This window comes from Pteropus vampyrus, unplaced genomic scaffold, assembly GCF_000151845.1.
Source record: "Pteropus vampyrus isolate Shadow unplaced genomic scaffold, Pvam_2.0 Scaffold64, whole genome shotgun sequence".
Classification (NCBI taxonomy): domain Eukaryota; kingdom Metazoa; phylum Chordata; class Mammalia; order Chiroptera; family Pteropodidae; genus Pteropus; species Pteropus vampyrus.
This window is the reverse complement of record NW_011888845.1, coordinates 547,332-570,525: the sequence shown is the minus strand read 5'-3', so window position 1 is coordinate 570,525 and position 23,194 is coordinate 547,332. Positions and strand designations below refer to the sequence as shown.

Here is a 23,194-nt window from a genome sequence, read left to right as displayed (position 1 = left end):
ATTTTGATACATTTATATATTATAATTGCCTTTGTAGCATTGTCTATATTCATTATACTATGCATTAGATCTCTATGGCTTATTTATTACTCTTTGCAAGTTTGTACCCTTAAACAACATTAATCTTCCTACCTCCATCCTCTGGTAACTCCCATTTTACTCTGTTTTTTGAGTTTGACTTCTTTACATCCTACATATAGGTGATATCATATAGTACTTGTCTTTCTCTGACTTATCTCGTTTAGCATAATGTGTTTGGGGTCCATCTATGTTGTTGCAAATGGCAAGATAGCCTCCTTTCTCATAACTGAGTAATATTTCATTGTATATATACCACATCTTTTTTTACCCATTTAGGCTATTGCAAATAATACTGAAATAAACATGAGAGTACATATATCTCTTCAAAATCCTGTTTTCATTTCATTTGGATATATATCCAGAAGTAGAACTGCTGGATTATATGATAGGTCTATTTTTAATTTTTTGAGGAACTTCCATATTGTTTTCCATAGTGGCTGGACCAATTTACATTTCCACCAACAATATATAAGGGTTCCCTTTTCACCACATTCTCATTAGCACTGTTTGTCTATTGTCTTCTTGATCATAGCCATTCTAACAGGTGTGAGGTGGTATCTCACTGTGGTTTGGATTTGCATTTCCCAGATGATAAGTAATATTGGGCATCTATTCATGCCTGCTGGCCATTTTGATGTCCTCTTTGGAAAAAAATGTTTGTTTAGTTCCTATGTAAAACTGCTTCATGAGGAGAAAGGGAAATTTCACAAAAATAAACAATGTGTGGGGAAGTTCTTATTACTAAAAAATATTATCCACTTTGGTAGAAGCTTCACAATTAGGTAAGCATTTGGAGTAATAAGAAATCAACTCATGTTGAACAAAAAAGAAATTTCCGGTTATTTGTATTCAATCAGGGTTTTTCTAAGGTCATCTATTCTGGATAAAATTACTTGTCCATATGTGTATTTCATTTTTCTTCCTATTTACCACCATCTAGTATTTTCATGCAGGTGATAGCAGTTAAAAAAATTAATATCAAGAAAAAAGTAAGGCTAGAAATAAGGTCTAATTAACAAAGAAAGGGTTGGCCCAGTTACTTCGCCTTGGCAGTGGTTAATTGGCCACTTGTGATAAAGCTTTAAATATTTTGAAGTGCTACTAAAAGAACCATCCTTTTCTCCCTTATTGTCTTCTTATATTTTGCCCAGCCACTGACTTTTCAAGGCCTTCCTTTGACATCCACTGAAATGTCATAGTTTTGCTGACTTGTTAAGATTTTTCATGTTTTGACCCTATACTACATGTCTAACTTTATTTCCCACTGTCCTCCCTGTGGATTCTGTGGAACCACTTTCAGTTTCTCCAATTCGATGAGTTCTAATTTACCTCATTGCTTATGCAGGTACTCTCTTCCTCATTATCTCCTTTGTTAAGCCATAGATAACTCTGATAGGTAGTTAGAAGTTTCCTCTGCCATGTTGTCATAGCACTTTCTATATACTTTTTTCAGCTCTTATCATATAATTTTTTTCTTCAGAAATGGAATTCTAACACAATCAAAGAAAGAATAGTTAAAGAAGAATGTTTTTTTTCAAATGAGGAAAATTTAAAGTGTATAGATGGAGACAATTCTTATTATATCACTAATTCATTACTGTTATCAGTAACTGAATAATCTCAACAACTATGAATGGAAAACTCACCATAAAGTTAGATCTTTCAATAAACTTTGCGTAGATAATGAAACTAGAGTCTACTTGGTATTACAAGCCTCTATTTTGTTTTCCCTATATTCCACAGCTTCCTTCTGTCACTGCCTTTAATTGCCTGTTTACTTGGCTTAAGAGATAATGATAATTACATTGCCATTTGCTTTGGCCTCCTTAAATAGAGAATTAAGAGATTATCACACTGTACTGCGATTATTTGTTTGTATGTTTCTATTCAAACTAGATTGGAACTCTGAAAAGAAGGGCAGTGTTATTTGTTTGTACTCGTAGTTCCTGGTATTTTAGAGGCTTAATAAATTGTGATTCAATGAATGCTAACTTGTTCACAAAATAAATAAAAAGAGATACGAATGTTAGCTGTTTAACCAAACGAAATGCAGAAAGATAATGTTGAAATAAATTATAAATTATCTTGACTTAATGTAAGTATTTGAAGGCCTGTATCACAAGTCACTAAAAGTATATATCTGATGTTTGGGTTAGCAGATTACTGAGAAGCAAAGTGAAAATAATCATTTCATCAAGGAAATAGGGCACTAAATTAAGAAGTTAGGTGAAAGTTTATTTATTCAGTAAATACTTGCTGAGTGCCTATTATGTGTAAAACATAGTGCTCACTCCTAAATTAAAGCAATGAAGAAGATATATTTGGCTCCTAACTTCATGGAAAGAGATTATCTAGTAAATATTAAAAAGCAGAGAAGGTTTCAGATTCTAGACAATAAACTGAGTATACACGTATGTGTTTGGGTCTTCTTGTTTCCTGTACTCTTTGGTAATAGTGATACAGAAGAACAAAAAGAAATAACAGAAAAATATTTAAGTTTTGAAGGACAGAAAACAGAGTGGGAGCTGAACTACCTTTTGGAGCACCTCCTAGGAATTGCAAACAGGTACAGCACATGAAGGGAAGTGAGAAGTGGGCCAGAAAACAGATTAATTAAAGGTCCGTAATTGGGTCAACTGTGAACCAACATTTGTGAAGAAAATGGCCCAAGTGTAGAATGTCAGAAAGATTAGTATTTACCTTAGGACAAAACCTCAGGGCTTTTCTCTAAATAAATTGCCATGGGATAATAACACTCCAGAGTAAAGCACTCATTCCTTTTGTGTGTGTGTGTGGTAAAAAATATATAACATAGAATCTACCCTTTCAACAAATTTTTAAGTGTACAGTGTTGTTAACTATATGCATGTTGTTATACAGCAGGTCACTAGAACTTTTTTCACCTTTTATGACTGAAATCATTGAATAGCAACTCATTCCCCTGTCCTCCTGACCCCTAGCAGCTACCATTCTACCTTCTGCTTCCATGAGTTTGACTACTTTGGGTAAACCTCATATAAATAGAATCATGCAGTATTTGTCTGGCCTATTTCACTTAGCATAAGTCCTCATGGTTCATTCATATTGTAGTACAAGACAGGCTTTCCTTCTTTTTTAAAACTGAAAATATTTCATCATACACCTCATTTTCTTTATACATTCATCCATCAGTGGACATTTAAGTTGTTTCTACCTCTTGGCTACTATGAATAATGCTGAAATGAAGATGGGCGTATACATATGTCTTTGAGATCCTGTGTTCAATTGTTTTGGATAAATACCCAGAAATGAGATTTCTGGATCATATGGTAGTTCTATTTTTAGTTTTTTAAGGAACCTCCAAACTGTTTTTCATAATAGCTATACCATTTTACATTCCCATCAACAGTGTACACAAGTTCCATTTTCTCCACAAGTGTTGACCATGTACATAATATTATATGAAATAAAAATATACGAAACACGGACCTTGCCTTCAAAAAGTTCCAGTTCCTTCCACATGAAATGATCTTCCTTTTCATCTTTATTTGACTTTTTTTTTTTTATGGTATTTCAACTCAATGCTTTATTCTCAACAAAGCCTTTCCCGACTCCACAGACTAGGTTCACCCTCCTATTAAAAGATGCCATTGTAATCTGTCCTTCTCTGTAACACAGTGTAGATATAATTTACAGAATTGGATGAGGACAATGAAAGTGGACTTTTTGTTTGGTTTAGTTTGGTCTGGTCTATTTAGCTTAGAACAATGCATGGCACAGAGTAACTGTACAGTAAATATTTAAAATTTTATTGTGAAATATATATTTTTGAAGATTATATAAAACATTATTTTATTAAGTAATAAATATCCAGATACCCAAACCTTCATTTAAGAACTAGAACATTACTAGTACCAAAAAAAGCCTCCTGTATACCCCTCCTGACTTTTGTGTTCACTCTTTTGCTTTCTTTATAGTTTTATCACCTATGATTGTATCCCAAGGAAATATCTGTTTGAGTTTGGAAAAGCTGAGTAATAAGCAAAAACCTAGTTGTGTAAGAAAGCTGCGGCATCACTACTATTAAAAGACAGCTCCCAGAAGAAAAGCTGAACAGAGTTTCTTATTTATTGTATGTTTCTGTATACTTGGGAGGTTTTAAGTCCCCTTTGGGGAAGTTAGTAGACAGAGTTAAGAATGAATTGTGTGAATCATAGAGCTCACCACATTCAAGGCTTCTATAAAGGTTGGAATGTGATGAAATATAGGATATCCAACATATGGAGTAGGCTGATTTGCATCTAAACTTACTATTCAACTTTTCTTCCTTCTACTCTCAGTAATAGGTCAAAGTGGAAAACATATGTAAGGTGAAAAGACTGCCCTCATATGATCTAGGTGATAGAGCAGAAAGTTCATTTTGAGTATACTTGAGAATACTCTCAAACAAGTCAAGTACTGAAAAACATTTGGTCAAGCTTTTCACCTGTCCTCAGGTTAAAAAATGTTACCCTGGCATCAAAGATCTTTCACATGGCAGACCTCAACATATCTATCTCTCAAGACACATTAAGCCAATCTTTAATAGTCACCATCTGTATATAAGGCAGAGGGTCTCTTAGGAATCTTCCTTCACCATCTTCCTAGGGCTTCGCTTTGCCTCTGTTCTGCATTGGATCTCTTGTTTTCTAACACCTTTTTTCCTTTTTCTTGATTTACTCTATCATTTTGGTGGAGCCTGTTCTCTAATATCTTGTTGAGAAAAGTAGCATAGGAAATAAGTACTTTGAAACCTCCTATGTCCAGAAATGACTTTATTCCTCTCTTACTTGTTTGAAAGTTTACCTAAGTATAGAATTCTGGGTTGAAACTCTTTTTTTCCTTCAGAATTTTTAAAACATTGCCCCATTGTCTTTTGGTTTGCAACATTGCTGTTAAGACTTCAAAAAAGACTTCCATAGCCATTCTGATTGATAATCCTTTATATATGACCTTTTATCCTTTCACAAATCTTGTAGAATCTCCTCTTTGTTCTAGTGTTCTGCTGGCAAGCAGTGATGTACTTCAGGTCTCTGAGTATTCATTGGGCCCTTTTAATCTAGAAACATATGTCCTTCAGTTTTGGGAAAATTTTTTATTTTGTTAATGATTTTGTCCCATCTGTTTTCTTTGTTCTTTCCAGAACTTCTATCATTTAGATGGTAGATCATCTCACCAGTTCTTTTAATTTTTAGTTCTTTCCTTTTTTTTTTTTGCTTATTTACTGGGTTATTTCTTCAACTTTAACCTCTTTTTTGAACTTTTTGCTTTTCCCTATTTCTCTCCTTTATTTTCTTTCCCTCTATCTTTCTCCATTCTCTTTTTACTCCTTTCTCTTCATCCCTTTTATCTCTCTTTTTCTTATCTACAAGTTTCTTTTTTCCTCTCTTTATTTTAATCTCTAACTTAAAAGTTAGAAGCTTTCTTTAGATATCTGATTGTCCTCAATTATCTATACGTGACTGAAAAGAAAGCTGATTAGAAATTCTGAGAGCATACATGGGACTTATCTCTTTGAGCTTCACATTAGGATGATGTTGGTGAGCCCTTTGCTAAGGAATCTTTGAAGTCAGTATCTATAGAGATTATCTATTATAATAGATCTATATACTAGATCTATTATAGATTTATTGGGTTAGATTCCCCATGTCAAGAACTGTGAAGAATCTGAGATTTGGCCATATATATTGTTGAAAAAAATTCTCTGCAGTTTCTCACATTTCTATATACCTTGTAAGGAGAGACACTGAGGGACTTCTTTTCCAGGTTTGTAAAGGATATTTCTATAGCAAAGAGCTTTAGAAGATATAGATAGTGTTTCTGGAGCAGAAGGTAGATTTGTTTACTCTCTAGTTTAATAAAGATAATGTCTCCAGTTCAAAGTTTAGACAGGTTTTCTTGTAGTACCTTTTAAAGACATGGGACTTTGGGGAGTGAGGACAAGGAGAACTGATGAGAACATGAAGCTCCTGCTGCCTGCTATGCTATATGTTATAATATCCTTTGTCTTTGACCCAGGAGTCTTATGTCTTTTGTCAGCATCCATGAAACTGGCAGGCTAACTTGTTAGCTTGCAGGTAGGGTAAAATCTTAGACTCTTTACAGTTCTTGAAATGCCAGAGAAGATTCATGTCTGTTTCCTTCCTAGAGAGTAAGATCTAATTGCCCACCTTATAGGAGCCCAGTAGTGGAGAAATTATGCCAATCTCTGCATTCAGTATGCTTTTTCTCATGCTCAGTTTTGCCAGGTGACTTTCAGTTCAGAGGGCTTCTGTTTTATCCTCTCTAGGGAATAAACCTCTACTAGGATGAAGGAGGAGTAACAACCTAACAACATGTAGTAGGGAGAGTATGTAGGAATCTGTTTTGATCTTTGTTGATAGGTTACCTTATCAGTTAAACATTGTGTGACTTTTCTGTTTAAAGTTGCTACCTTTCTTACCCTCTATTCTCTCTCTCTCTTTTTTTTTACCATAGCACTTATTACCTTCAAACATACTGTATCATTTACTTATTTACTATTTTTATTCTCTGTCACCCCTCCCATTAGGGTATAAGCTCCGTGAGTTAAGAGATTTTTATTTCCTTTATTTTACTGTATATCTCTAACACCTAGAAAGTACCTAGCATATAATAGGTATTCAGTAAATATTTGTTGATTGGATGAGTGAATGAATGACTAAGAAGAACTTGCACATCTTTGCCCATTGTTCCTGGTTCAAGAATAAAATTAAAGAGAAGTATTTTATTTTCTTTGGTACATCTTTGTACCATGTCATTGGTACATCTTTTTTAAAGCTTTAAATATTGATATTAATTGAGAATACAGGTAACTTTCACAGGTGGTTAATTATGGTCATTCCAAAGCAATTTAGAATGATTTATTTTGTATACAGTTTTTTTGTTTTTTTTTTTTGTCCCATGCTAGAATCCCTTTTAGGGCATTCCTAAAGGCAGTGTTTGGGTTTTTTTGTTTGGTTTGGTTTTTTTGTTTTTATGTGTGAGCATTTCTAGTGCTTTCACTCAATAAATATTGGATACATTTTGTTGGTAGAGCCAGTGGGGTTTAATGAAGAATTGCATGTGGGTCATGGAAGATAGAAAAATTAATAAAGGTCACAGAGTGAGTAAGTGGCAGAATTTAAACCCAGCAAGTCTGGTGCTAGAACCTATTAACTACTATGCTATGCTTCTTCTTGGATGAGAGAAAAACCAGAAAAATGACTAAGAAGTGGTTGCCTGTGAGGTAGGACTAAAACCAGAAAAATGTGATGCCCAGGAAGCCAAATTAAAGAAGTAGTGAAGAATAAGAGAATGTGTAACTGTCAGATGCTTATTATAAGTCGAGTAAGATGAGGTCTGAGAATTCACCATTGCATTTATCAAAGCATAAGGTAGGGGTCTCGATAAGAGCAGTTACATGCACTGAAGTCCAGATAAAGTGTGAATTATTATTGTATAAGAATTTACTCACAAACTTAATTTAAAACAACAAACATTATCTCCCTGTTTCTTTGTGTCTGGAATCCAGAAGGTGTTTAGCTGCTGCCTCTAGCTTAAGGTCTCTTAAGTCTTCATCTGTTCCTCTTACTGTATTCACATAAATCATACAGTTACTTCTGCTGTATTTACACAGATAAACCCTGGGACTTTGTGGGAAGTATTTTACAAGGAGTTGAATACCAAGAGGTGAGAATCGTTGGGGACCACTGAAGAGACTGGTTATCACAAAACAGGCCAAAGAGAGAGTGGAAGGAGATGAATTAGACATTAAATACCAAATAATCTTTTGAGGAGTTTGCCAGAAAGGCAGGGCAGAGAAATAGGGAATTTGTCCAGGTGTACCTGCGAATAGATAAGCATCAGTATGGAACAAAGAAGCTCCAGGTCCAGTAGTACTAGGAATGAAGAAGAGGCTACAGCCCTGACTTGAGAGAGCTGCATTAGAGCAGCATCCTCAGGGAAGAGCAACAGGGGAACATTCCCTTTCTGAAGCAGTAGATTCAAGTTTCTCATTATCTGAGTGCATTAAAAAATCTACTTTCCATTGAGGAAAGTTTCTTCCCTTTCTCATCTGTTCTCTGAAATATACAATTAAGTTTCTGATCTACTTCGTTTCTTTCCACATGTCAAATTTTCAGAAAAGCTGTAAGTACAGGACAAAGAACTTTTTTTCCTGAGCCATTTAAGATTAACCACTTAAGGATAGTTTGCTACCATGATGCTCCATCAGCCCCAAATACTTCAGAATGTATTTCCTCCAAACAAGAATATTCTCCTACATAATCCCAATAACATCTTCGAAATTAACTGATATATTACCACCATCCTATTATCAGACCCATTCAAGTTTTGCTAGTTGTCCCAATAAAGTCTTTCATAGCAAAATGATCCAGTATGGAATTCTACGTTGTAATTAGTTATGTCTCTTTAGTTTCCTTCATTCTGGAACAGTTCTTCCATCTTTCTTGATTTTCATGACCCTGACACTTTTGAAATTAAAATTTTGTTAATTTGTAGAATGTCCCTCAATTTGCATTGGTCTGAGATTTCATCATGATTAGATTGAGGATATGCACCTTTGACAGGAATATCTCAGAAGTGATGCTGTATTCTTATTTTATTTTATTTATTTTTTTATGTTGACATTGGTTAATGAAATCTGGTAAGTTTCAGCTGTACATTTTAACAGTAAGGCATATATATAGTTACATTGTGTGTTCACCTCCCATAGTTAGATTTCTTTCTTTCACAACATATGTGACCTCTTATACCCCATCTATCTCCCCTTTCCTCCCTCCCCACTACCCTCTGGTAACTACTGGTCTATTGTCCATGTCCATGAGTCTCTGTTTGTTTGTCCTGTTCATTTGTTGCTTTTAGGTTGTGTTCCTATTTTATTAGGTGGCATTTCTATAATTAGGTGATTTCTATATTTATGATGATGTTAATTTGGATCATTTGATTAAGTCAGACTTCACTCTAAAGTTACTTTTTCCCTTTCAATTAATAAGTATCCTTTTCTTTGTCAAACTTCTGATTTGTTTATTCATTTCTATATATCATTATAGACTTATGGATTTTCATATTATTTAATGATGTTAATCCATTACTGTCATAATTTATTTTGGTGCTCAGTTCATCCCAGATATGGCCACGGTAGCCTCTTCAAGCTAGCTTTTATGTCCTTTTGATGTGTCCCTCATTCTTTTAGCACTTCCTTACTTTCTGATATGAAAGGTGGCCTAGACTTTTCTTGTCCTATCTCTGCCCCAGCTCTGGCATCAGCCATTTCTCCAAAAGCCTTGGTTCCTTTTAGTGGAGAATATTTTAAAAAACAATATTTGGGACTGTGCCGTTCTTAGACCTTTTGAGTGGACAGAGCTAGTGAATACATGTATGTATACATGAATATATTTACATATGCATATACAAATTTAACATGTCTTTCTTTATCTAAATATATAGTGAAAACCATGAGTTCACATCAGTATTTCTAATTTCAATCCAGTACCACAGAATTCATTCTATATTTGTATCTTCTTTCTATATGTGTACATTCTTTTTCAGTCAATAAGAAACTTGACTCTTCTTATCTTAATATATTTTCTTTTTTGATTAGTCCCTTATATGTGCCAGCCTGTTGTCACTGTTTCCTCTCTCTTGTGGGCTACTTGGGCTTCAGCACCTCATGTCAGTTCACTACCTTATGTAGACATCCTCCTCACCCAACTTGGACTTGCTAAATCCTTGTGCCAAGAGTTATCTGAATGGATATTCTCTTCACCTTGGGCTCCATTAGAGTGTGTCAAGGTGCCACTGCCTACACTCACCCTCTCCCCTATATGGAAGTTTTTCGCATCTCTTTTGGACTGCTACACCGTGTACCAGGCTCTCCACTGCAAGGACACCCTCCTCACCTAATTTGTGTTCCAGCCCCCCAGCATAGGTGCCCTGTCATGCAGTTGTCTTCCTAACCTTGCTTGGGCTCCCAATGCCTCCCTCTAAGTCAACCCTCCAGCTAGATTGCCCTCCTCTCCCTGCGCTGATTCTGATACTTCACTCCAAGCTTCCCTCATCACCATGTGCAGGCTCAGACATCAGACCACCACTCCATGTGGACAAACCACCCTCCTATTCCAGGTGGATTCTGGACTTTCTGCCCTGAGGAGATGCCTACCTTGCTTTGTCTCTGGCTTAAACATTTTCAGTTTTTTGACTGTTTCTCACATCATGTTATTTCTGGATGATAGAGTAACATGACACCTAACTTCAACAACCCAGAGGTAGACCAAACTTTACAGGTTAAGGATGTGGTCTTCCAAGAGACTACTCTCACTTCAGATACCAACTGCAAGTTCAAGGGTCCACAAACTACTCTTCCTTCTGACCAGCTGGCTATAAATTTGGGGCTCCTTTTATCTCCTCAGGTTTGATAATTTACTAGAACAACTCACAGAACTCAGGAAAGCATTCTGCATGTTTTACAGTTTTATTATAGCAAAAGGATAAAATCAGAGCCAGTCTAAAAAGAAGAAATGCATAGGACAAGATCTGGAAGGGTCATGGATTTGTGAAGCTTTTGTTCTCTCCTCATGGATGCATTACTTTCCCAGAAAATTGATACATGACAACATATATAGAGTATTGCAAATCAGGGTAGCTCAAGCTTCAGTGTCCAGAATTTTTACTGGCATTTTATTACACAAGCATGATTGGATCATTACCCACATGGCTCAGTCTCCAGGAAGTAGGGCTTACATCTGTGGTTCAAAGCTTCAGCTCTCTAATCACGTGGTTGGTCTTGTGTGGCCAACTCCGTTCTGGTTCTGAGTAATCATCTCCTATGCAGAAGCTATCTAGGGGCCCATCTTGAGTTACCTCATTAACATAAACTGTCAGGGCCCACCATGAATATCAGAGACATTCCTGTCATTGGGAAATTCTAAGAATTTAGAGGCTACCTCTCAGGAATCAGAGATAAAAACTAGCCAGATTCTTTATTCCAAGGATTTAGAGGTTACTTCTCAGCAACCAGGACAAAGACAAACCAAATTCTTTACTCTGCAAGCTATAGAAAACTAAATTTCTTTCTTCTGTAGCATATATGTCAATTTTTTACTCTTAAAATAGTTACCTCAAGATTACCTTATTTATCTTCTCAGATGAAGATAAGTTGTACAACTTAATAATTATTACAATGTACTTGTCCATTCATTTTTTACCATAGAAATTAATAAACTTTCAGAAATGTTATAATACTGCTATATAAAATGATAATGGCATTGGAGTAATATAATCAAACTTACAGTGTTTTAAAGTAAAAATATTAATTTACTTGTATTTTATTTTGCTCTTTTATCTGTCAATTGTATATCTTATTTGTTTTAGGTATGACTTTAGCCTTTCCAGCTTCAGTTCATGATTCTCTGATTTGCAGTAAAACATTTCAAATTCTATATAAAAATGAGGAGGTTGTTTTAAATGATGTTATGATCTTCAAAGTTAAAATGTTGTTGGATGAAAAAAAGGTAAAAATTTCTTCATATATATTTAAATATTGTTTGTAAAATATCAAGGCATATTTTTAACTTTCTATTAATATTTGAAAAGAATTTTTTATTGTAATTTCTCTTCAGATTGAAGAAACCCTTGAGGAAATGAGTTTTCTGTTATCCCTGGATCTACACTTCACTGATGGAGATTATTCGTAAGTAGGCTAATCAAACAGTTAAAAATCCTTAGTTTCTCATGACTGTTATCTGTTAATATTAGAGTCCTCATTTTCTTCTTAGAATCCAGCCTATCCCCTTCATACTTATTTATAAGCTACTTCTATCTTCTGAGGGAGTGTCATGAGAATAGTTAAGCCTGCTCTTTTGTGCCCATGCTGATTCCATGAGCTCCAGGTAGCAAAATTAGACAAGTTAAAGAAATATGAAATGATTTCCTGAACTCTAGAAATTGCACTGTCGATATAATACCATTGCCATGAGGCATTTAAATATGATTGAGCTCTCTTCCACGTTATTACTGGCTAATATTTTAATGGCATGAGTGACGCCTTCTTTAGGTGGGATTTTTTTGATAGACTTGTCAAAACCGATGACTCTTACACCTAGCAGTTGTTTCTAGTTCATTAATTTCTAGAGCCCTTGAGGAGCTTTTAGGATTGGCTACCCTGAACTTGCCCACATATCTGAACATACATTTTAGGGACAAACTGTGCTTGTATTCATTTAAGACAGGAATCACAGATCCATTTAACAATTTTATTTTTGAAGGGTTTTTTTTCTTAATTTCAGTTGTAGAAACACTTCTTGAAAATTGTATATAAATTAAGACTGCTCGTAGGATAAATAACTAAGCAGTCCCATTACTTTAAGTTCTACTTGAGGTGTCCTCTTTACTATCATAGCGGAATAAGAATTTTTTTACATGGTAGCTACTGCTCCTCTGTAATACCTGTTTATTAAAAAGACTTCTTTAAGGGATTCTCTTTGAAACCAAGTCAGAATTCTACAAGTGGAGTAAGCTGAAATGAGTAAGTAATTTATTAGTTATAGATAGTTACAATGTGTGTATGTATGGGTTAAAATATATGTGTGTGTATGTGTATATACATACACATACATATGTATATGTATATATATTCGGATATAATTCTTATGGAATTGTTTCATATATTTTGTATGTGTAAATCTAATGACAGGCTAAATATCTATAATGAAATATTTACCAGTGGTTTGCTATTTCTAAGAAGCATTTAATGACAAGATTTCGTACTGTACTGTAAAAATAATTTTAAATATTGTTTAAGATTTATTTTAATTGGATTTGACCTACGTTATACTGCAATCTTATAATAAACAGTATCTCTATGGAAGAAATACTTAGTGTAAAATGAGATTAGTTCCTGAAGTATCAAAAAGGACTCATTTTATAAGGACATTAGTGAAAAAACAATCCATGTCATGGGCTGATAGAAATCTATAGGTAGGCTCTTATTGTTAAATTTCCTATTGTTTCTAATACAAATGTTATGTTTTAAAATTATTCTCATTATCAATTTTTAAAAAATAAGTAACTAAATGTTTAAATAGTTTAAACTACTCTACAAAATATTCTGTACTTAGGTGCAAATATGTTGTTTTTTATAGGGCAGATGATCTGAATGCCTTGCAACTAATAAGTAGCCGAACACTGAAGCTGCACTTTAGCCTCCATAGAGGTCTTCATCATCACGTTAATGTTATGTTTGATTATTTCCACCTTTCCGTTGTGTCTGTTACAGTCCATGCATCTTTGGTTGCATTACACCAGCCACTAATAAGGTAAATTTAACCAGTACACCCTGGTCCTGATTAATGTAGTGTCTTTTATTTTTACAGTGAAAACACATACTTTGGTAAAGATAACTGAAACAGAAAGAAATTTCTCAATTCATAATTATTTAATAAATACTTTCATTTTATACTAAAATATTTAAAGTTAAGAGCATGGGAACATTAGATTAATAACTTTTTTATTACAGAAATATGAAGCAATCTTTCTCAAATAAATTGACCAAGAAAAATAATGCAATTCAGAAATAACCATACAGCATTGTTTAGTCTATACCTGTGTTTTTATGCAGTGTTATACTAAAATTATTCATTCTCTAGAGAAGCATATTCATTTTTTTCTTAGGTTTTTTGCTTGTCTCTTCTCTGAATAGACTAATTTTATATTTTTAAAATCTATATTATACAGTAATTCTTATTTACTAAGTCACTAACCAATTTTATGGATCTTTACTAAAAGTGTTCCTATGTGTCATGATATAATTTTAAAAGAACATAAAATTCTGGATCATAATAAATGCATTGGGATAATTATTTTTTTCTGCCTACTTCCATGTGGAGACAATTGTCTTTCATTGATGTAAGAATACAATTCAGGCTCTTTAATTTTTACAGTAAAACATCATCCTTGTGGTATGGGCCACACGTGGACACTTTTATAATCAGTAACTTATATGAAAAGACTTCAAATTAATTTGATTTGTGAACTTTCTGCAATTTCTGACACAAATTTGATTCTAACAACTGATACTAGGGATGTTGCTTAAGGGTTATGATGTTAAATTAATTTATCAGAAAACGAAGTGTAGGTAATTTTGTAGAATTATCTTCAGAAGTTATAAAAGACCAACACAATTTAACAAGTAAGAGCTTCCTGTGGCATATCTATACATGGTTTTGAAAACTGTTAAGAACCTCTTCCATTGTGTTATCCCATGACTTCTTTTAGAGCACAGGGCCAGGAAGAAATCTATTTGATGACTTGCTTTGCTCTCCTTATTCTAGTTCTAGTTCTAGTTCTCTAGTAAGTAACTATAGTTGTTTTGCCAACTATAGATCTAGTTCTCTAGTAAGTAACTATAGTTGTTTTGCCAACTTTGTCTTACATCTTAGGCCTTTGAGAGATTGTTCTCAGTTGCTATAACTTCTGTAAATAGAAAAGTGTTCCTATTATATATAATTTTATCATAAACTTCAAAAAATTTTTGGGTGTTGATTGAATAAATTAAAATGTAATAACATGATAACTGAATGAAACTTCTCAGAAAAGAAAGTGGTTTTTTGAAATATAACTTTCAAATAAGTAGTATGTATTACTTTTATGTGAATTACGTGTTAGGTTTTAATGCTAAAAGTTTGTTTATAAAATATATTCCTGTAGTTTTCTGAATCTCCAATTTTTAATTTTCAGTAAGAATCCCTAACTAAACTATTTCAACCATTTCTTTTTCTTTATAACACTGGCTTAGTATTTCTTCTGAAAAATATACAATTCACCGAGGTTAGCGTGGGTTATTAATGTTGCTTTTCAAAGCCGTGAATAGAGCAGGTATATTCATATCACTAATCCTATTGAGTTAAATGTGTGCTTCCTCTTGCAACGCAGCAGTTTTTGCCACAGACTATTAGGAGAAAGGGAGAGCTCATCTCCTAGAGACTATTTGCTGGAAGGAGAAGACATTTTTGACTCAGAATCAGAAGCCAAGAGGATTAACTGTTGGCTCTGGTTAGTGACTAAAAAAGAAAATGAGGTGCCTGCAACAGCTGAGGTTCTGTTCTTTACCTAGCTACCATGAACCCTGATATCCCCTCTCTTGCTGCTAGAACTTTGCCCTGAAAAAAGCAACATCTTTCCCTGCCTTTCTTTGCCCGTAAATGAGAGGTTGGAAAAAGGAAGCAAGGAAAGGATAAAGGAAAGCTGTTTGGTGGCGGCGTGCTGGTAGAGGGGTCATGTTAAGGGTAACATTCCTCACTATTTATGCTTTGACAAGTTTTTCCTGAAGTTTTATTATAGGTGGATTTTTTATCCTTTAAACAAAATGGGAAAAAAAGTTAATTTACAGTATTATCTTTTTAAATGTTATTTTTATTTAAAACAATGTCTATGATCAACCCAACTATAGACATTAAATCAATTTTGTAAAGTAAGTGGGGTTAGGATTTCTTTCTTTCTTTGTTTTTTACATAACCTGTTTCTTATATTTGAATTCTTTTAAGTACAACTTTTGTGACTCAATTCTGAAAAGCATATCGTAGCAAACGGAATTTACCATTGACTTGCAACTCCCTTCTTTGCTGGGGTATAGGTATTTTATTTTCGCAAAGCAAATTGATTTTGCAAATGAAAGCTGCTCTCTGCTTATGGAAAAATTGACTTACTTTTCTGTCTTTTCCCTTTTGCCAAACTGCCAAACAGTCCAAATGCTTTGGCCTACTTTTAATCAGCTAGTACTTTCTTGCAAATAAAATTATGTATGATTTTTAAACTTTCAAACAGAGTAGGCTTCTTATTCTATAGCATTTATGGTATATTAAATGTAAAGTTAATATTAACAGTTGTTCATATAATATGTGATTGAGATGGTGCCTTGAAGCACTTAAAAAGATCATCTTTAGAGTTCATATCCTTTTAATGAAGAGAAAGGAAATATCTTGTTTTTGAGAAATAGAAGCAACAAGTAGATTTAGTAATTTTTCTTTTTCTACATTTATATGAGAGCTCTTTACTTCTGTAAGTAGCACCTGTATTTGATTAAGTGTTAACTTTATAACGTTGGTAACCGGTTCTGACAGACCAGTATTTCCAAATGAAAACTTACCCTCATCTGTCTTTTAGCTAGTCTGGATCCCACTCTGTTTTATCTTTAGGATCCTTTTAGAATCCATGAAGCACAATCAGAGAAGTAACCTCAAGCATCTAGTTTTTTTAATATCCATTGTGTCTTTTCATAATAATTCACATTATTAAAGGAATAATTACTTTAAGACTACTTTAGAAATCATAATCTTGCAAAACTTTTGCTCTTTATTCTATTCTTGTGAGATTTTTTTTGGTAAACATTTAACAGTCAAATAGACTGTCATGACAATAATAATGTAATATTTATTCCTCCAGCTTTCCTCGCCCCGTGAAGACTACTTGGTTAAATAGAAATGCACCAGCACAAAACAGAGATTCTGTGATTCCTACTCTTGAAAGTGTGGTCTTTGGTATTAACTACACAAAACAGTTATCACCAGATGTAAGAACTGATGTTTATAAACTGTTTCTTCTTCTCCTCCTATTTTGAATGAAATGGGTTTTTTTATTTTTTACTGTTTTATCTGTGAATGTGATATTTCCGATCTTAAGAAATTGTTTGGTTCCAGTGGTCTATTGTGAAAACTTAACCTGCTTCTTTAAGATTTTATCAAATTTAACAAATAGAGATCTTTGACAGCTAGTGCCTTTTAACTTGCTATTGGTACCACTTGTTCCCTTAACGGAACTGGTAGAATCATGCCAAAGGAGCTTGCCTGCAAAGAACGATTACCAGAATTGAGACCCAACTTGCAGTAGTACAAGTATAGCCATTATACTCCTAAAAGGAGAGGAGACTTATATTATAAAAGCAGAGTGTCTGTCCCTCAGTCCAAATGTAATTTGAATCTTAAATTTTCTAAAATCAAAATTTAATCTGCTCGTTTTAAAAGTCCACTGTAACTGAAATTTCTAGAGTTGATTTCATGTGTTTAAATTACTTGTATCAACAAGAGCAACTCCTTAAAATATTGCTGAATTTATTTGTTTTAGGATAATTGTAAATTGTAAATGCTTAGGAATTTTTTCCTGAATTTCTCTAAGTTTCAAATGTAATATTTTTAGAGTTTTGGTTACTAACAGTCTAAATCCCAAATCTATTCTTTATTTAGGGTTGCAGCTTCATTATTGCAGACTCCTTCCTACATCATGCCTATCATTTTCATTATACACTTTGTGCCACTTTGCTGCTAGCCTTCAAGGGATTGCACAGCTACTTCATTACGGTAACAGAAGAGATTCCCTCTTGTCAGAAACTAGAACTGGGTATGTTAAAAGTAGCCAGACCTTTCCTATAGTTCAAGTCATTCTCTTCATTCTCACATTGCTAGTTATGAGCTTTGCTATAGTTTTTATGTACTAAACCCATAATGTGCCTCACTTTTATTTCTCTCTCAATTCCATTTTTTCTGTCTAATTACTCTCTGCAATTAAAAATTTTTCTATGATATTGAGAAATATTGAGAAATAACTTCTTGGTGCCAAGTTTGAAATGAGTCTTGATAGGTTTTTTTTTTTTAAAGCATATGTTCATATACACTTATTTAAAATTCCACTGTAACTGAAATTACTAGAGTTGATTTCATGTGTTTAAATTATGTGTATGAACAAGTAATTTAAACACACTCCTCATCAAATATAACCAGAAAGCATACTAGAAAGCAAATGTAGTTATCTACAGAATCATGGGAAGATAAATTAATCTATACTTCCAAATATTTAACAATCTTCACAAAGTATAGATACTTGGGACATTTTTATATACATTTGGTTTTAAGCTATCTCAGATCTTATTTCTTTTATCACATGTCAGAATAACAACATTACTCAGTCCTAACATTTTGAAAATTATTTAAATCATTAAATTATTTAGTTTTAGTCTAATAGTGTTTTCTGTATATACTTTGTAGTAGGTAATAAAAAATCATATTGCCTTGAATTTATATATCATTTGCAGTTTGCAGAATGCTTTTACATATATATTTTCACAGAAGATAAATTACTGGGATTAGCAAAAATAAGTTTTTATTTAGATTTTTAATGATAGCTTTTATAAGCTTTTATTTATAAATACCAGCTAATAGCTCATCATAAAAAAATTTTTAATTATCATTTTAGAATAAGTTATTTTTATCATTATATACGTGAATAAATCAGGAATCACTTTCCAAATTTTACTTAAATTAATTGGTGTTCTCGATTTATTTCTTTGTTCCTCAGAGATCTCAGTCTTTTAACAATATCGATAAACTCAAAAACTCACTTACTGAAAGTAATTCTTAGGTTTGAGACTAATTAGCCTATTTTTATAATTGCCTATTTTGGGATACAAAAGAATTGTAAGAAAGTGTAATGATTTGTACCTCACTTAAATTCAGCTGTGAGAATGCTGAATATTGTGCCACTGCCTATCAGCAACTAGTCCAGTGGATTTGATTAATTCCATTATTCACTCTATTCAGTTCACACATCGTTGACTTGAATAGAAACAAGATATCAATTGACTGTTTAGATGCTTGATGCAAAAATCTCATTGTGTACACAGATAGGAAAATGTGTTCTTTTTTGCTCATGTATTCTTCCTCAAGACAAAATGCTAGTGTGAAAATCTTTTGATTACTATTCTCTGAAATATTTTTTTTCCTTGCTATTTCATATACTTAGAATCCTTCTATTTCCTTTAGGAAAAAAATCCTTTCAGAGACTACTGCCTCAAATTTAAACTGTTCTGATTTGAAAGTGAATTTTTTTTTGTAGAATAGAACTAATTTAGGCTTTCACTTATCCTCAATTAATGGAAAAATTTTGCTCTATATATTTTTTAATTTGAGTCTTTGGAACACAAACATATTTTCTTAGAAGAATTATCTCATAAATGTTTGGTTAGCTTAGGTTTAAGGACCAGACCACAAAACTTAAACTATGATATTAATAAAGGACAATATCATGTGACTGAAAAGTAGTGTTATAAAAAATAGCAGTGTTAAACTTAGAACCCATATGTACTGGCTTTCTATAAGAAAATTTGTCAATAGTTTCAATGTTGAATGCTGTAGAATTCATGGAGGCATTATCTTGTAGTGCTTAAAAGTGCATGTTTAGAGCTATTTTTGTCACTTACTAGCTTTGAGGCTGTATATACAAAGCAGATACCATTCAAAAGATGGGGAAATTGAAGGGAACCAGATGTCCAAAGGCAGAAGGTGTAAAGGAGCTCTAGGAGTAAGACTTCTTTTTCTTCAATTACAGTCGACATTAACTGTTATTTTATATTACTTTCAGGTGTACAGCATAGTGGTTAGACATTTAAATAATTTATGAAGTGATTCACCCACCCCTTGATTAGTCTAGTCTGGCTCTATACGTAGTTATTACAATATTATTGACTATATTCCCTATGCTATACTTTATATCCCTGTGACTGTTTTGTACCTAACAATTTGTACGTCTTAATCCCTTTACCTTTTCACCCAGTCCCCCAACCTCCCTCTCATCTGTATCCAGCAGTAAGACTTCTTAATGATATAATTTTCTTGGGCTTTTTATGAGCACCCCATTTGTCAGGTACTGAGCTAGGTGCTGAAAAAAGAATAGGATCTCTGTCTTTAAAGATTTTTGACTTTTCCCTTTCTCTTAATAAATAATCTGTTCAGCAAGATAACCAAAAGAAACTCATCCAGCAAGACAGGGCTTCTATGAATTTAATGTACAGAGTCATATATGAGATGGGCCCATAAATGCCTGAATAAGGAAGATGTCTATCATTATGTAATTTACAAATAGGTTTATATTTGCAAATGAAAAAAAAAAACCAACCACATTTTAACCTAAAAAAAAATTTTTCTAAAAGGAAGTAATGTTGAAAGAAAACAAGCATCTCTATTCAAAGGCAAAGATTTCACATAGCTTAGACAATATTAGCACTTTGTTACTAATTAACTTCAGTCTGTTGATTCATTTATTTATAAGCTTTTTAATTTTCTCAGGTAGGGATTCCTTTTATTCATATATATTACTTTGGCTTATGGATTTAATGTAGAAAGTATAATCGAAAGAGCCCTTATATTTAGTTTTAGGTGTCAGTTACTAAATGAATGTCAGCTTTATTCCAAGTTATTTGCTTAATATATGTTTTCAGAAAATAAAATTCAAAAGCAAACCTAGACTTTGATAAGTAAATAATAGCAATAGAATAAAGTTATTAGTACCTAATACATAATATTTACTCAAAACACATTTGTTGAATGAGTGAACGAATGAATAGAACAGCACAATACAGTTTTTGTTGTTACTTGAAAAATATATAAGTATCAATATATATCTTATAGCAGTTTCCTAGGGATTTTTAAAATCAAGACTGATCTTCAGTAAATATTTATTGGTAATATTTTGTGTTTCCTTAAATTTTTCATTACTATTTATATTTTGTTTTTATTATGAATTTTAGTTTATTCTTGACTGCATCTTCTAGGAGAACCTTTAAAAATACTATTAACTATTCCAAATAAAACTACTGAATATTTTGAACCATTAACATTGTTTATTTTTATCGTAGAAAAATTAAATTGCAGGCACTAGATAACATTTCCTTAAAACTCTGTTGACTAAACATCATTATAGTCACCAGTTTTAATAAGTGGACTTAAAGTAGTTCTTTATTATAGGATGTATTGTATTTTCTTTTACTATTTAACATTTTTCTTGAGTTTTCAAGTAAGTATATATTTAAAAGTTTTAAACTTCACTATGCTTTGAAAAATATACCTAAACTCTAGTCTCTTTTAAAAATAATGCCTCAGATTCCTTTCTGCTTTTGCCTTTTACTTTTCTCCTAGATGAATGATGTACATTTTTTTGATGACATATAGTTCAGTATTGGTTTGGTGCAAGCAGCTCTTACTGAAAATGGGAGTCACAAGTTCTGAAATCTGGGATTTGGCAAGTGTTGCAACCTCTCTGGGCCACGGTATCTACACTTGCAAAAACAGGGGTTTCATTTAGCTGATCTCTGATATCCCTGCCAACCCTAAAATTAAGAGTCTAAGAAATTAAAAGATAAAAATACAGATTATGAAGAGTTGAGTGGTACATATAAATAGAATCAAGAACAAAGTAATATAAACTTGAATGTACATCATTTGTAATTCTAATAAGCTAATTAACTAAACAATTCTGCTTTAGTCTCCTAATATAACTGCACTATCAGATCAATGCTAGTCTATTAATAACAACTTGGAAAATTCTAGTAAATTTTGTTTTAAAAGGAGTATAGTAACTAGTGCTGTGTGCAATCCTTATAACTAGCCAAGGCCAACATGCAGGTCCTTTATGAACGCCTTCTCAGAAGAAAACAGCCAGGAACCCAGAAAGACACCTGTCTAGGTATGTTTACAAATAGGTTAAGTAAATAATCCCTTTTAATTAGTATGAAATTTTGTTTTAAATTAGTGTCAAATTTTATAAATATGTATTTATTAATATAATATGTTTCTACCACCTTTATTTAAGAAACTTACTTTTAGAATCAATTTGGTTCGTAGATAAGCTTCGGTTAATTTCTTAATTAATTTGTAATATTGAAGTTTTTTTAAAAAACTGGAAATGATAAATGTAAAGATTTCTTTGACTTTTTCCATATTCTTTTTAGAGTTCCTACAAAGAACACTTTTTTGAAACCATATTTATTGCCAGAATTTGTTGGTTTAATGATACTGCCCTAAATTTGTCCAAAGTCAGTTTACCTTTGGGTACAGCTAATGGTAATGAAATGTGTTTTAAAAACTGAAGCTGATTTCATCCATTACAGAAATAAAGAGAAACATTTTCAAGCATCTGGTTTTTTGTGTCAATTTGCATTTTTTTTATTGATTTAAATTTTAAAAGCAAAGTAATATCAAATCACCACTATTCAGATTCGTTAGATATTTTAAAAGAATTATTTTAATCTCATTTTATTGATATATTTCCCTGTATATTTTAATCTTTTATTCTTGAATAGCAATAGGACAATTTACTATCTTTCCACAAATATACTGAAAGTTTTTACTTTGTGTTGACTAGACCATCATAATTACATTTTTTAAAGTTATGAAAAGCTATAGAAATAAAAAATAAAATTCCAATGTTTCTTAGTTTTTAGGAATATGAAAAAAGGAAATCGAGGAGCCAAAATCTTTCTCAACATTTCTCAGGTTAAAACGAGCTCAGAAATATTTAAGTTGGATCAGTTTTCACTAAAACGTAAGAGAGAAACTGATTTTCTAATCAGAAGAAAAAAGAACGATTGACAATGTATTGTGATCATTATTTTAGAATATAATTTTATATTCTCATATAAAGTAACTAAAATTAAACAATTCATAATATGATATTGTGGTCATTTGTGACATGTGTTAGTGTTCTTTTTAGCAATAAACATATACTCACTTAAACTATTGTATTGTCAGCCTATCAGTTTACATGTGAGCATTCTAAATAATTTTATAGAATACTGCTTATATAATAAGGCTTATATAAAGAAAGGCCCAGCTTGGGATTGGATGGAAAAAGACTTGATTCAAAACTAAAGTATACTGAAGTTAATTAAATAATACTTTTATTGAGGTATCTTTTATTCTTACCAGCTACTATCGTACTGGCATTTTCTGAGCTATGTTGTCAATATCTGTTGAATGAACAGATGAATGGAGGAATGGATTTTGAAAATAAATTTAAGATACATTTACACTTTGACCTAGCAACCCCACTTTTGTTAACTTATATCATAGAAATAAGAGTACTAGCATAAAAAGATGCATGTACAAACATGTTTATTGCAATATTGTTAGTGGCAAAACATTAAAAACAAAGATAAATGTCCATCATTTGACAAAGAGTGGACTAGGGAAGAAATTATAAGGATCTTACACCAAAGAAGATTATGCAGCTATTTAAAAAAAAAATGCTTTAAGAC

The 23,194-nt window shown here is 32.6% G+C and overlaps 1 protein-coding gene across 6 annotated transcripts in view; it reads left to right on the top strand.

Annotated features, from left to right (window-relative positions):
- Positions 1 to 23,194, top strand: part of FAM135A (family with sequence similarity 135 member A) — a 95,498-nt gene that overhangs the window by 28,483 nt on the left and 43,821 nt on the right. For 5 of the 6 annotated variants that reach the window (XM_023531212.1, XM_023531209.1, XM_023531208.1 and 2 more), the window contains 7 exons: positions 11,491 to 11,630; positions 11,739 to 11,809; positions 13,260 to 13,433; positions 16,558 to 16,684; positions 17,355 to 17,508; positions 21,547 to 21,624; positions 22,375 to 22,482. In XM_023531212.1, coding sequence (XP_023386980.1) covers positions 11,491 to 11,630; positions 11,739 to 11,809; positions 13,260 to 13,433; positions 16,558 to 16,684; positions 17,355 to 17,508; positions 21,547 to 21,624; positions 22,375 to 22,482 — 852 coding nt within the window. The remainder of the gene's footprint in view (positions 1 to 11,490; positions 11,631 to 11,738; positions 11,810 to 13,259; positions 13,434 to 16,557; positions 16,685 to 17,354; positions 17,509 to 21,546; positions 21,625 to 22,374; positions 22,483 to 23,194) is intronic. The other variant, XM_023531210.1, reaches the window with a different exon arrangement.